At 45.1% G+C, this 14,558-nt stretch overlaps 1 protein-coding gene across 1 annotated transcript in view; it reads left to right on the top strand.

The window, feature by feature from the left end:
* Positions 1-14,558, top strand: part of EFHC2 (EF-hand domain containing 2) — a 179,059-nt gene that overhangs the window by 77,757 nt on the left and 86,744 nt on the right. The window contains exons 8-9 of the mRNA XM_030304654.2: positions 4,954-5,119; positions 14,377-14,519. Coding sequence (XP_030160514.1) covers positions 4,954-5,119; positions 14,377-14,519 — 309 coding nt within the window. The remainder of the gene's footprint in view (positions 1-4,953; positions 5,120-14,376; positions 14,520-14,558) is intronic.

Genomic DNA, 14,558 nt, shown 5'->3' with positions numbered 1-14,558 from the left:
ACAGCATTTCTTGAGTCACAACAGTGTACTTAATGTAAGTAATGACTAGAAATTATATCCATGGTGCAAGCGGGGCGGGGGTGGGTGGGTCGTGAATCCGCATTCGCTGGTAATCGTTACTTTGCCTTTTCTGACTTTTTGGTGAGGTTAAATTAGCGTACTTGATGTTACTCAGATACAGTCACATCGGACATCTCGGTCGAGTTTATAATTCGTCTGCTTCTCTGAATTCAGAAGACCGCATTTTACGCATTATGTTCTCGTATCCTTGAAGTTCAAACTAGAACAGAGTCCGGTCAGTGAGTGTGGTCGCACTTCCTCCCTTGTCAGCAGTTGTGGCCAGTGCAGTCCAGGAAGGCGCAGACAGGCGCTAACCACACCACTGGGACCTCCTAAGAGGGGCCAGGGAGGGATTTGTAAATGCCACCTTGGTGCTTTTTAGTACCTTCTCCTATCTAATGACACCTCAGCAGATTTGGGGTGGTGGGGGGGCGGTGAGAAAAAAATGGCAGACAGACAAAGAGAAGGGGTTGGTCACAGTCCCAAGGAAGGTGCAGGGGTAAGCTTTCTATTTATATAGAAGCAGAGGGCTCCATAGAATTCCAAGAGAGATTTGTGCCCCTGCGTAAAACCCAATTTGACTCCTAAAAAAAAAAAAATGAGGGTTCTTTTGTGCGTTCAAGGACTCTAAGGAGAAAGCGATTCCATAGACTCCTTGCATGGAACATTCCAATGTGACTCTCCCACTAGGCAGCTCGGCCATCCGCTGGCCCTGGCTCACCTGCCGGGCTGTAAGCGTGTCACTTGCCTCATGATTTCGTGTGGATGCATGCGGCACCGGCAGATGGATGCCTGTTGGACTTTCCTGTAGCATAAAGGTTAGAAAAGGCTCCAGGGGCTTCAGCAGGAGCTTCTCTCACTGAAGGCACGGGGACTTGAATGTAACCTGTTCTCACCTAGAATTCCTGCCTTGGGTTATTGTTTCTTTGCTATAGGAGGACTTGCTTATCATCGAACCTTAGTGGCTGGGACAGCCCTAACTAGTAAAACAACAACAACAACAAACCAGCTGTTTCCATTGCTTTTAATTTTTTTTTTTTTTTTCAACGTTTATTTATTTTTGGGACAGAGAGAGACAGAGCATGAGTGGGGGAGGGGCAGAGAGAGAGGGAGACACAGAATCGGAAACAGCCTCCAGGCTCTGAGCCATCAGCCCAGAGCCTGACGCGGGGCTCGAACTCCCGGACCGCGAGATCGTGACCTGGCTGAAGTCGGACGTTTAACCGACTGCGCCACCCAGGCGCCCCAGCTGTTTCCATTGCTTTTAAGTGCATATTAGACTGTACTGACAGTAAAGATGAGCAGCGTTCTTTAAAGCATCTTTGATTTCGTGGATTTCTTTCTGGCCTCTTGACGAACTCTGAACTCTCGGCGCTGGAAGCGCTGGGGCATCCAAGATGAGAATTTAATGGTCATTGGCGCAAATCAGCTATCCCAAGCTGCAGCGTCAGGCGTAGACTTTGCTTCTGGTTGCACCGCGTGGCCTTAACGGATCTAACAGTTTTGCCCCTTTGTTCGTCCACCGCGAAGCACAGAGGGTTGAGGAATGGACGGTCCCTGAAGGATTTTCGAGCGAGGGCTCAAGAATAATGTGATTCACTAATTATTTGCCCCCGAAATGAACATCCCACCAAACTCATTTGACCTGGGTATTGGGTACAAGCAGAGGGGGGTTTATTTTGATGTTAATGGAGTTAATGAAGTCTGAGCTTTAGGATTCTTCCATGGCCTGAGCCCCAGTCCAAAGCCCCGATCCTAATTTTGTCTTAACAATTTTGGCATTCTTTGTATTGAAGCGCTTACTCCCAAATTATGTAAGCTTCAGGCCTCCTAAAATCTGGGTCCGTATCTGGGTTACTAGAACATACGGGATGAACTTTGAGGGGTGCCTGGGTGGCTCAGTCAGTTAAGCGGCTGACTCTTGATTTTGGCTCAGGTCACCGTCTCATGGTTGGTTTGTGAGATCGAGACCCGTGTCAGGATCTGCACTGATGGTGTGGAGCCTGCTTGGGATTCTCTCTCTCTCTCTCTCTCTCTCTCTCTCTCTCTCTCTCTCTCTGCCCCTCTCCCGCTCATGTTCTCACTTTCTCAAAATAAATAAACATTAAAAAAAAAAAAGATGAACTTTGAGGTGATTGAAGGCATTTTCCAGCATTGTTTCCAATCGAGATGGCAAATAGTAAATCACAGTGAAGGATCGTTAACATTCGTCTTAAAAACATCATCTTTCTGGGGCGCCTGGGTGGCTCAGTTGGTTGAGTGTCCTGACTTTGGCTCAGGTCACGATCTCGTGGTTTGTGGGTTCAAGCCCCATGCCGGACTCTGTGCTGACAGCTGGGATCCTGGAGCCTGCTTCAGATTCTGGGTCTCCCTCTCTCTCTGCCCCACCCTTGCTCGTGCTCTGTCTCTCTGTGTCTCTCAAAAATAAATAAACATTAAAAAAAAATTTAAAAACATCACCTTTCTGTAATTTTGTTGGAATCTAGTTAATCGTGGATAGGCGCGCAGTATATTTGCTTTTACAAGTCGCTCGGAATGAGAGGAACCAGGCCATTGAAACGACAGAGGTGTCTCAGAGTTCAGCAGAGTGCCATTTAAGAAGATATTTGGGAAGATGCTGTGTACAAAACTGGTATAATTTTTCATTTATTAAAGGAACATTTTTTTAATATCTGAAGCATGCAAGATGCTGGGATGATGGAAAACCAAAGACAGGAAACATAGGTGCAAGTCCGAAGCCTTGTGGGTGTACACGATTACCCAGAGAAAAAGATGTACGTGCTACGAAAAAGTCAGGCATGATAGAGGGGAACACTCCTCGGCTTCTATGCACTAGATGGCGCTGTGGGTGCAGAGGAAAGCTTGAAATTGGTTCTTTTGTTACTTAAATCTGTTGCAAAAATTATGTAGTCGAGAGCAAACAACACTTATAAAACTTGTAATTCTGGGTGGGGGGGAGGTATAGAATGCATTCTTAATTATTTTGTGATCCAGCATATGTCCTCTTTTGGTTACACTATTCAGATTTGTACGCAGAGTTGTATGTATGTATGTGTCCCCTTGTTAGAAGAAACTGATCACGCCCCGATGTGCTGCTACTCACAAGAGTTTTCCCTGCCATCCTGTGGTCCTTTCCCTGAAATGAAGGTACCAGTCAGTGGTGTGTTTGATTTGCCGGTTAACAATAATAGGGGTCGACCGCAGCTCTACCTAATTCCAAGATTTGAACTTTCCTCTTTATTACCAAGATTTTAATTGTCACAAAAATAGCAATAGGAGAGGCTCGCAAGCCACTTCTGTACTGGCTGCCTGGCTGGTCCCTTTCACTGAGCCAGTGAGAAATCTTTGATGGCATTCTCTTCGCCAATATGTCTTCTGTGAACGGTTTCTGTCAGGGCAGAACAATACTCTTTTGGGGATTATGCTCGAGGGGATTTCACACAAAGGCTAAGGAAATAAGGAAGTCTAAGGAAATGTGAAAGTTGAAAATGTTTTCAAATCGGGAGTTAGAAATAGCCTCGGACCCTTAGCCTTTTGATCTATCAGTAAAAAAAAACAAAACCAAACCCTCAATTCGAAGAGTTTGGTTGCCTTGGATGACAAATTGATGTGCATTTTCCATTATAGAGTTGTGCTTTGAATCTATACTCTTCTATTGGAAGTCTGACAGCAGAGGGGCGCCTGGATGGCTCAGTCGAGTCGGTTAAATGTCCGACTTCTGCTGTGGTCATCATCTCCCGGTTCGTGGGTTCGAGCCCCACATCGGGCTGTGCGCTGACAGCTGGGAGCCTGGAGCCTGCTTTGAATTCTGTGTCTCCCTCTCTCCCTGCCCCTCCCCTGCGCATGCTCGCTCACTCTCTCTGTCAAAAATAAACAAACAAACAAAAAAACGTTAACAGGGGAAAAGGAAATCTTTGCTTGTACGGAACTCCTTAGAGTCATGAATGTTTTGTTGTGTTTGTTTTCCGAAAGATTCTGGCATTTTCTTTGCCCTTTGTGGTGGGGCAAACACAAGTGACTTGGAGATTATACAGCCTCACAGATGAGTGCCTAACAGCTCCCAGGCAATTACAAATATGTCCCCAGCCCTCTGTCCATCGCTCCATCCTCACAGATGATGAGTTAAAGAAAAGCAATGACATTTGCCCAGAACGCTCCCTTTGAGCGAGTAAGCAGTGGCTATTCTTTCAAGTTTTGTGTATTTGTTTTCAGCTTTATTCTTGGTTTTCTGCCTCCATCACATCTGAGTACAATTGCAACCTGGAGCCGTGGCTGGTGAGAAGTTTTGGTTTGGTTTTGTAACTCGATGGGGAAGTGCCATGGCCTGGAGTTGAGTTAGAGGAAAAGAGAGAGGTCTGAAGAAGGGGACGCAGGAGGAGGGGATGGTGCACGGGGAAGGTAAAGGCAAAACAGTGAGGAATCAGGCCTGTTTGGAAAGGAGTTTGATTAGGGAGTGTTGACTGAAGACAGGAGAGGGCTAAATTCCAGGTTAAAATCTGGGATGGGCGGGTGGCAGAACGTTCCAAGTTTGAATTTTCATATCATTGGGAAAATCACAGAAGGACAGAAAAGAGTCAGAAATGGGGATGTGATGACAAAAGAGAAATGTTTACTTACTTGACATAGGCAGTTTCTTTTTCCTTTCTCTGTTTTGAACCAATGGCGATTATTGAGTGACTTCTTTGGTTTCTGTAAACATGATTGAAACCTACCCTCCGAGGATTTTGCTGTGTTTTCTTTGAAAGAGTTTAAAATAGTCCATCTTGAAAACATAACAAACCTTTCAAAACAGCCACAATCGGGGCGAAAAACAAAACAAAACAAAAAAAACCCAAAGCAACCCAAACCAAAATAAAAACCATTGACGTCTCGTTTGCCTTTGTTTTGTTACAGAGAACTTTACCTCGATTTCGTGCAAGGCTCCTCCTCCTCCAAAGATAGAAAGGAAATTTCCACCTTATAACGGCTTTGGTTCCGAAGAGGATTCTCTCCGCACCTGCATAGGCCTTGTGCCCACGCCTCATCAGAGGAACTTTAAGAAGTTCATGGAGAAGAACAGGTGCTTGAGGGAACCATGATTTGGGTCTGATCTTTCCCAGATGTGTTGGGTTTATACTGTAGGCCTCATGGTGGAACTGATGATGCTTAGCCCCATGTAATTCAAAGTTCAGTAACATGCTGTTAGAGCTTTTCAACGAATTTAGTTTTCCCAGGATTCTTGAGACACAATGGACCTAGAACATTCTATAACTTTAAGGTGTACGGCATAAAGATTGGATATGTATAAATGTTGAAAAAAAAAAACGGTCACCACCAGAAGATCAGTTCACGTCGGTCACCTCACACAGTTACAACTTTTGTTTTCCTGTCGTGGTAAGAACTTTTAAGATCTACTCTCCCAGCAGCTTTTAAATACACGATAGGGTATTGTTAACTGTGGTCAGCTTGTCGTACATTACGTTCCCAGGACTTCTTGATCTTATATAGCTGAAGGTTTGTGCCTTTTGACCCCCCTCACCCATTTTCCCAAACCCCAGCCCACCCACCCCCAAGTCTGGCAACCACCAACCTGATCTGTTTCTAGGAGTTTGGTTTTTTGAGATTCCACGTGGAAGTGAGATCATGTCTTTCTCTGCCTGACTCATTTCACTTAGCGTAATGCCCTCAAAGTCCATCCATGTTGCTGTAAATGACAGGATTTCCTCCTTTTTTTACGGCTGGATAATATTCCATTGCAGATATATGCCACATCTTCTGTATCCATCCATCTGTCGCTAGACGCCTTAGGTTATTACCCTGTCTCGTTTCCTCCGGATATATTCCCGGAAGTAGAGTTACTGGCTCATGTGGTGGTTTTAAGTTTTTTGAGGACCCTCCCTACTCTTTTCCATCACGGTTGCCCCAGTTCACATTCCCATTAACAGGGCACGGGGGATCCCTTTCCACATCCTTACCAAGGAATGGTCATTTGACTTCATTATCTTTTATTTCTACTTTTTTTTTTTTTTAATTTTTTTTTTCAACGTTTTTATTTATTTTTGGGACAGAGAGAGACAGAGCATGAACGGGGGAGGGGCAGAGAGAGAGGGAGACACAGAATCGGAAACAGGCTCCAGGCTCCGAGCCATCCGCCCAGAGCCTGACGCGGGGCTCGAACTCACGGACCGCGAGATCGTGACCTGGCTGAAGTCGGACGCTTAACCGACTGCGCCACCCAGGCGCCCCTATTTCTACTTTTTTAAAAAGACAGAACACTTCCTGAATTTGCCGGTCATCCTAATGACCAAGGGACCATGCTGACCTCGGGATTGTTCTAACGCTAGTATGTGTGCTGCTGAAGTGATCCCCCGGGTGATTATTTTATTTTATTTTATTTTATTTATTTATTTAAAAAAATTTTTTTTAATGTTTATTTATTTTTGAGACAGAGAGAGACAGAGCATGAATGGGGGAGGGTCAGAGAGAGAGGGAGACACAGAATCTGAAGCAGGCTCCAGGCTCTGAGCTGTCAGCACAGAGCCCGACGCGGGGCTCGAACCCACGGACCGCGAGATCGTGACCTGGCTGAAGTCGGACGCTTAACCGACTGCGCCACCCAGGTGCCCCCCGGGGGATTATTTTAGAGTGCCATCTGGAAGCCCCTAAAGTTATATTATCCCCGATTTTTGTTGCCTTTCCATACATATATCTCCTCAAGATGGTCCCTAGGAAATGGTTTGGAGTTGGGGTCAGCAGAATTTTTCTTGAATACTCAGATAGCAAGGCCTTTGGCCTTGTAGTCCGTAAGGCCTCTGTTAAAACCACCCAGCCCTGCCATTACAACGCGAAAGCAGCCACAGATAGCCCGTAACAAATGTGTGACTGTGTTCCAATAAAACTTTGTCAATGGTCACTGACATTTGAATTTCATACAATTTTTACGTATCACAAAATAGTTTTTTTTTTTTTTTTTTTGGATGTTTTCAACCACCTAAAAATGTAAAAAGCCTTCTTCGCTCACAGCCCGTACAGAACCAGGCGGCTGGCCACGTTTGACCCACGTGCTGTCCTTGGCCAATCCCTGGTATAGAAACTTCAGTGACTCCGTCAGTATTTTTCAGAGTCTTGTTTGACAATTAATGCTGTTTTAATTTGAGAGGTTTGGTTGAATTTCGTAACTGTAGATTGCTCCCATGGGTGAATATAATTTCAAAAGCTGGACTTTGAAAATTATTCCTGATATACACAAGGAAAAATCTGCCCCTCCCATCAATATGTATAGAATGTGGGAACTGCCCATGGCTGCTGTTTACTTCTGCAGGGAGAGCAGGCCCTGGTGAGGGAAGTTGGGGGAAAAAGTGGGAAAATGTCGCAGACGTTTGAATAGGATGTGGGCTGAACATTGAAGTCCTGTGTGAGGGAAATACTGAGTCAGGAGAACGGGTGGAGAAAAATACTAAAGGGAACGTGTAGTAAGACCAGTGGAGGAGAAGAAAAAGCATTCTGAATTTGATCAAATGTAAGGAGATAAGATATGATTGTAGAACATTAAAAAAAAAATTTTTTTTTAATGTTTGTTTATTTTTGAGAAAGAGAGTGAGCACGAGTGGGGGAGGGGCAGAGAGAGAGGGAGCCACAGAATCCGAAGCAGGCTCCAGGCTCCAAGCTGTCAGCCCAGAGCCCGACGCGGGGCTCGAACCCACGAACCACGAGATCATGACCTGAGCCAAAATCGGATGCTTAACTGACTGAACCACCCAGGCACCCCTGATTGTAGAACATTTTGACACAGAGGGAACAGTAGTTTTGCTGTGTTGGTAAAAATGCCGAAAATATATTGAGAATCGTATAGGGTGTCTAATAGGCTATCTTTGCCATCACGTGATGACCTTTACCTTTTAAGAAATACTTCTTTACTTTTAAGGACTCTAGAGTTCTGTTTTTTAAGTTTTGGAATTGATGCTACTCCAAGTGTGGCCCCCACACTGGTTAGAAATCTTAATTCTTGGGCCTCAAGAATTTAGACCTACTAAAGGCAGAAACTCTGGCGGTGGGGGTGGGTGGTGGGTGGGACCCGGCACTGTGTTTTAACCAGCCTTCCAGGGGGTTCTGATGGGCACCAGGCTTTGAGAGCCACTGAGTCCCGTCACTTAAGAGGGACACCAGCTCACTCCACCCCCCTTCTAGATAATAGAGTTTGCAGTGAATTTCCAGAGCCGGACTTCCAATGGATACTTTTCACTAACTGCTGTTTTTCAGGGCAGCTACCCGAAGGAGGCGGGCAAGAAGAATGTCCAATTGTAAAAGGAGAGGGAATTTTTCTTATAAGTAAACAAGATGAAATATGATCTAGGGTGTTGCTTCTGGAACCCGGGGGAAAACAGCTCCCTGTGGGTAGTTGCCTTAGTCTCTCTTTCTGTCTACACCGCATCAACTTGCCCACAGAACACTGACTGTAGAGAGCATTCCACGTCCTTGTCATGCTGTTGTGGCTGGACAATGGTGGTACAGGCACAAATGTGTCTAATTTTGTTTCTTTCTGTCCACTGCTCCTTCTGTGCCAGGAATACGCTTCCCTCAGGCTCCTCCCACACAGTGACCTTGTTTCCATAGTAACTGGCACATTCAGCGAGAGACTTACACAGGAGTTTGAATAACCCAAGGTTTTAAAACTGTGAGAACCTAAGGAAGACGATCTCACAAAGCATGCACAACAGTTTCTTGATGCTAATAAACTGTGAATTGAGACGCGCGATTGTATGTGACATATGTTGACTATATGCATATTGCTGTTAAAAATTTTCCTGGGTGCTAATTGTTGCATGAGGTTAATGGTGATCCACCGTCCAATGAATCGTTGAAGGAAATCGTTGGGAGTTCCAGATTGAGGCCTGTGAGGTTTTTAATGGAATGGAGACTTTATTTTCTGGGTAAAATTTCACTGTGGTAGCCTGCTGGGCAGATTGTCTAGTCTGACTTGGGAGAACCAGAATAATATCTTTCTTGGTTTTTTTTTTTTTCAAGTTTTTATTTATTTATCTTGAGAGAGAGCGCGTGCACACACGCACAACCAGGGGAGGACAGAGAGAGAGAGGGGGAGAGAGGATCCCAAGCAGGCTCTGCTCGGTCAGCACAGAGCCAGACATCGGGGCGGGGGGGGGGGCGGTGCTCAGCCTCACAAACCGTGAGATCATGACCTGAGTTGAAATCAGGAGTCGGATACTTAACCGACTGAGCCACCCAGGGGTCCCCAGAATAATCTCTTCCTTGCTGCACTGATGGAATTAGTTACTTTGTTCTCTGGGAGCCCACAGTACCCTGCTGATCATACCTTTAGAAATAATAATAGTATAGTATTACTACCGCTAATAAGCGATTTGTGGTTATGGTATGCTAACCGCTTTATGATACTTGATCTCATCTATTCCTCAAAACAACCTCATGAAGTACATAATATTACTTGTACCCATTCTTCACATGAGGAAACTGAGGCTCAGAGAGGCTATGCAATTTGCCCAAGCTCACACAGCTAATGTTTAGTTGAACTAGGATTTGAACCCAGAGAGGTCCGACTCCTGGAGTTCACCTTCTTTCCACAGAGCCTGTACTTATCAGGGTGTGTGGCAATTACTTATTTATGTAATTGTGGTGTTCCCCCCCCCCCCCCACTAGATCGAGAGCTCTCTGAGGGCAGGGACTAGCTTAACTGCTTCCCTCAGAGTCTGAACAGTGCTGGCTGCGGACTTGGGGCTCGTTAAATATTTTGCCCAATAAGAGAAGGAATGGATGAGCAAGGAAGTAAATGGAATACACGTTCACCCTTCCAGTTTTTACGGATAGAAGAGACAAATGACTTCCCACCAGGAAAGCTATCATCCCAGACTTGGGCTATTCATAGCCGTCTAGCATCCAAAACTCCACGGCTTAATCTTCATCTCTGACTTGCTTCAGATGTTTTTCCACCTGCTGTCTCCATCAGTCATGCTTTTTCCTTCTCTTAAGAATTTTTTTTTCTCGTCAATAAAAAGAAATCTTCTCGTCTCTTCCAACCAGAAGACTATAGCTCCCCACTGTTTGTGAGGTTTTGAGTAGGTATGAAGCACTGATCTAGGGGGCTTGAGATCCATCAGTGGATAAAACAGATGCAAAGCCCTAGCCTCCTACAGCTTACATTCTGGCTGGGGGAGGCAGACAGCGCGCAGTTCAGATGATAAATAAGTTCGTTCCGTGAGTATGTAGAAGGTGTTAAATACCACAGGAAAAGTCAAGACTGTAATCAGTTGCTATGAAAAGAGTAAAGAGAAACTGGTAGTGTGGGGCTAAGGGACACCCCTGGATTCATTTTTTTTTTTAAAGCGTGGTCTGGGGCTCCTGGGTGGGTCAGTCGGTTACGCATCTGATTTTGGCTCAGGTACGATCTATCTCATGGTCTGTGAGTTCGAGCCCCGCATCGGGCTCGCTGCTGTCAGCACAGAGCCTGCTTCAGATCCTCTGTCTCCCTCCCTCTCTCTGCCTCTCCCACTTGCTCGTGCTCTCGCTCGCTCTCTCTCTCTCTCTCTCTCTCTCTCAAAAATATACACTTAAAAAAAATAGCATGGTCTGGATGGACCTTACTAAGGAGGGGGAGGAAATCTGTTCTAGGCAGAAGGAAGAGCTGGTGTAAGGACCCAGGGCAAGGCTAACTGGATAGAACACATGAGTGAAGGAACAGAGGAGACCGATTAAGAGAGGTAATAGAGGATCAGATCCTATAGGACATTGTAGACCATTGTAAGGATTCTTTTGACTTCAAGTGATAAGGGGAGCCTTTGGGAAGTTAGAGCAGGGGAACGACTTGATCTCATTTATATACTAAACGAATCACTCCAGGGGCGCCTGGGTGGCTCTGTCAGTTGAGCGTCCAAGTCTTGATTTCGGCTCAGGTCGTGATCCCAGGGTTATGGCGTTGAGCCCTGCGTCGGGCTGTACGCTGAGTCTGGAGCCTACTTGAGATTCCCTCTCTCCCCCAGCCCTGCCCCTCTCCCCGACTCGCACGTGCTCTCTAAAATAAAAAAATAAAAAATAGAAAAAATCACTCTAGCTGCAGCGTAGAGAGTAGACTGTAGAAAGGCGATGGTAGGAGTAAAGATTAGTTCAGAGGCTACTGCAGCGGTCCAAGAGAAAAGTTACGACGGCTTGGATCTGGGTGGGTGCCGTGGAAGTGACGAGACAGCAGATTCCAGAAATATTCTGAAAGGTTGAATTAATGGGATTCCCTGACAGAGCTGGACCGGAGGTCTGAAAGAAGAGAGGCATTTGTAAAGATGACTCCCAAGGTTTTGACCTGAGCCGCTGGAAGGATAGGGTTGCCATCTACCGAGATGAGAAAGACTATAGGTAGAGTAGGTGTGGGGCAAGAACAGAAGTTCAGTATGGGCACAAGTGAAGTTTGAGATGTCTCTTCGCTATCAAGTGGAGATACTGAGTAGGCAATTGGATATATATACAGGTCTGCGGTTTGGGAGACAGGTCTGAGTTAGAGACTGAAGTTTGGAAGTCATCAGCATGGGATTTAAAGACCTAATATTAGAAGAGATCACCAAGGGAGTGAGTATACACTGAGAAGTGGATGACCAAGCTATTCCTTGTAGAGTACCGTATTTATAAAAACAAAAGAGCGATCCACGTAGAAGTGGGCCTGTGCAGTTCAAACCCGTGTCGCTCAAGAGTCAACTGTATGGTGTAGGTGGTTACGGCAAATACCTGTAGGGGTGTGTGTTTGAGCCTGTCCGTGGCCCGGAAAGCCAGGTCGAGCAATATAGGTGGTATAATAGGAAGCAGGGAAAATGCTAGTTTTTCGAGCGCTAGGAGTATTGTGATAAAAAGAGAGTTTAGACAGTTTTGATAATTAGTTTATTAGTCAAGGAAATAGCTGAAGATACTAGCAGTGTTTTTCAAAGTGTGCTCTGGGGGACCGCTTCATCAGAATCTCCCGGGGAGCTTATTAAAAATGCAGGTTTCTGGAGATGCAAGCTAACTACCGAATCCGTATCTCTGGGGGGGGGGGGTAGGACTCTGGATTCTGTATATTTAACAACTTCCCCGGGTGACCTTTAAACACAACAAAGTTTGTGAACCGCGGCTCTAAAGATTTTGTTTGAGTAAATCATATTCCTGACTGATGAGTTCTCCAGAACACAAGACGTAGGTGAACAAAAGGCATTTTCAATGTGAAAAACCCACGCTAACCATCCACACTTCTAAATGTATGGAAGTTCTAAGGAGCTAAGTTTACAGTAGTGTTCGTTTGGCCTGACGTTACACCTCCTTCAGTTGTTTGGGTGGTATTTCAGGTATCTGTAACAGTTAACAGGTCTTTCATGAGACAGGGGTTATATAATCTGTTACTTACTATTTTTTTAAGGTTTATTTATTTTTGAGAAAGAGAGTACAAGTGAGGGGCAGAGAGAGAGAGACAATCCCAAGCAGGCTCCACACTGTCCGTGCAGAGCCCGATGCAGGTTCGTGAGAACCGTGAGATCATGACCTGAGCCAAAATCAAGAGTCAAATGCTTAGCCTATGAGCCACCCAGGTGCCCCCATAATCTGTTACTCACAAATCCATTTATGCACCAGAGAAGATGGTTGACCAGGAATAGCTGCCCCCATGCTATCTGAGGTCTGTCTGAAGCCACAGAAACTAGGAAGGAAGGAGACAGAGCTGTGGGCACCTGGCTGTTTGGCCCGGGCTACCCTAAGGCTAGCCTCCCAAACCGCTACTTTCCATCTCCCGTGAGGCCTTACGCCAACATAGCTGGGAATTTGGTACCACGCCTTTTCAGCCGTTTCTTTGGACACTTGGGAGAAAGGGGCAGAGAAAGGCAAGTCGGAAATCCGATTTTTGTTGTTGTGTCTTCGTCGCTGTGACCGCAGGGAAAGGATACTTTTCGGCATAGGAGAATCTGAAAGCGGGGGGCCTCCCTGCTTCGAGCTGTGACAGGGAAGTGATGAAGTTCATGGTTTATTTTACTCTGTGCCTCCTTGAGGCAAGGATTTTGATGACCAAACTCCTCCCCGAGGGTTGAGGATTTTACAAAGGCCACCTTTCACCAGCTGATATCCACAGCCGTGCTTCTCCTGATGGACCATGAATTAATTTTAATTTCTTCAATGACCAGGCAGTGAACTTTGGGAACTTTTTTTTTTTTTTAAGTTTTATTTATTTATTTTGAGTGAGCGTGCTTGCAAGCCGGGGAGAGGCAGAGAGAGAGAGAGAGAGAGAGAGAGAGAGAGAGAGAATCCCAAGCAGGCTCTGTGCTGTCAGGGTGGAGCCTGATGCAGGGCTTGAACTCCTGAACCGTGAGATCGTGACCTGAGCCGAAACCAAGAGTCAGACGCTTAACCGACTAAGCCACCCAGGCGTCCCTGGGAACTTTTGATTCTAGAATTTGATCCCTTCTTCCATCTACCGGACTGTTGTATTCTAAGTGCAAGTTTCAATCTATGTGGGTCTTTTAACAACTTTCTACATTTATTGGCTACCTACAATGCAAAAAATATTATATTAGACGATGGTTTATAAAGACACGTAATAGGCACTCACAGTATGGGTGATATGTGTTATAAAGGGTCAGGTCTATCATATTTAATGTAGTACAGGGGGTACTTCCCCTGGCCGTCTAAAGAATAAGGGATATTTTAACTAACTGAGAAAACTGCTCTGCATTTGGATCGAAAGCTTTAATAAGAAGGTGGTTGAACTTTTTTCAACTTAAGAGAGTTTATATCACTATCCAAACTGTAGCACATCCTGTGGATGGGGGAGATGGGTGAAGGAGGTCAACAGGTACAAACTTCTAATTATAAAACAAGTCCTGGGGATGTAATATACAGTATGGTGATTATAGTTAATAATACCATATTGCATGTTTGAAACTTGTGAAGAGAGTAGATCTTAAAAGTTCTCATCACAAGAGACTCTTAAATACTGAGAACAAACTGAGGGTTGATGGGGGGTCGGGGGGAGAGGGGAAAGTGGGTGATGGGCATGGAGGAGGGCACCTGTTGGGATGAACACTGGGTGTTGTATGGAAACCATTTTGACAATAAATTATACTTAATAACAATAAAAGATCTCCTCACAAGAAACACAACATATAACTATATGTGATGACGGATTGTGAGTAGACTTATTTTGGTGACCACATTGAATCATTATGTTGTATACCTAAAAATGATACCGTGTTGTAAGTCAGTTTTACTGCAGTTAAAAAAAAAATATATAGCACACCTTTTGCAAGCTTTTTTTATTTTAACATATGTAATAAGGCTGTTAACTCTCATCTCTCTTCCATTTAGCTATGGCAACATAAGCAATATACTCCGGTTTTTTGCAAAACTAATCACACACAAACGTGTGGAACGGGACAGGATGTTTGTCATTTCGTACTTTCTCAGCGATGACACGATTTCAGTGTTTGAACCTATAGAGAGGAATTCAGGTAGGAGACACAGCTCTCTTCTAGCAATTTTCTCAGAAC

This window comes from Lynx canadensis, chromosome X (genome assembly GCF_007474595.2).
Source record: "Lynx canadensis isolate LIC74 chromosome X, mLynCan4.pri.v2, whole genome shotgun sequence".
Taxonomy (NCBI): Eukaryota; Metazoa; Chordata; class Mammalia; order Carnivora; family Felidae; genus Lynx; species Lynx canadensis.
This window is presented reverse-complemented; position numbering and strand designations above follow the sequence as displayed.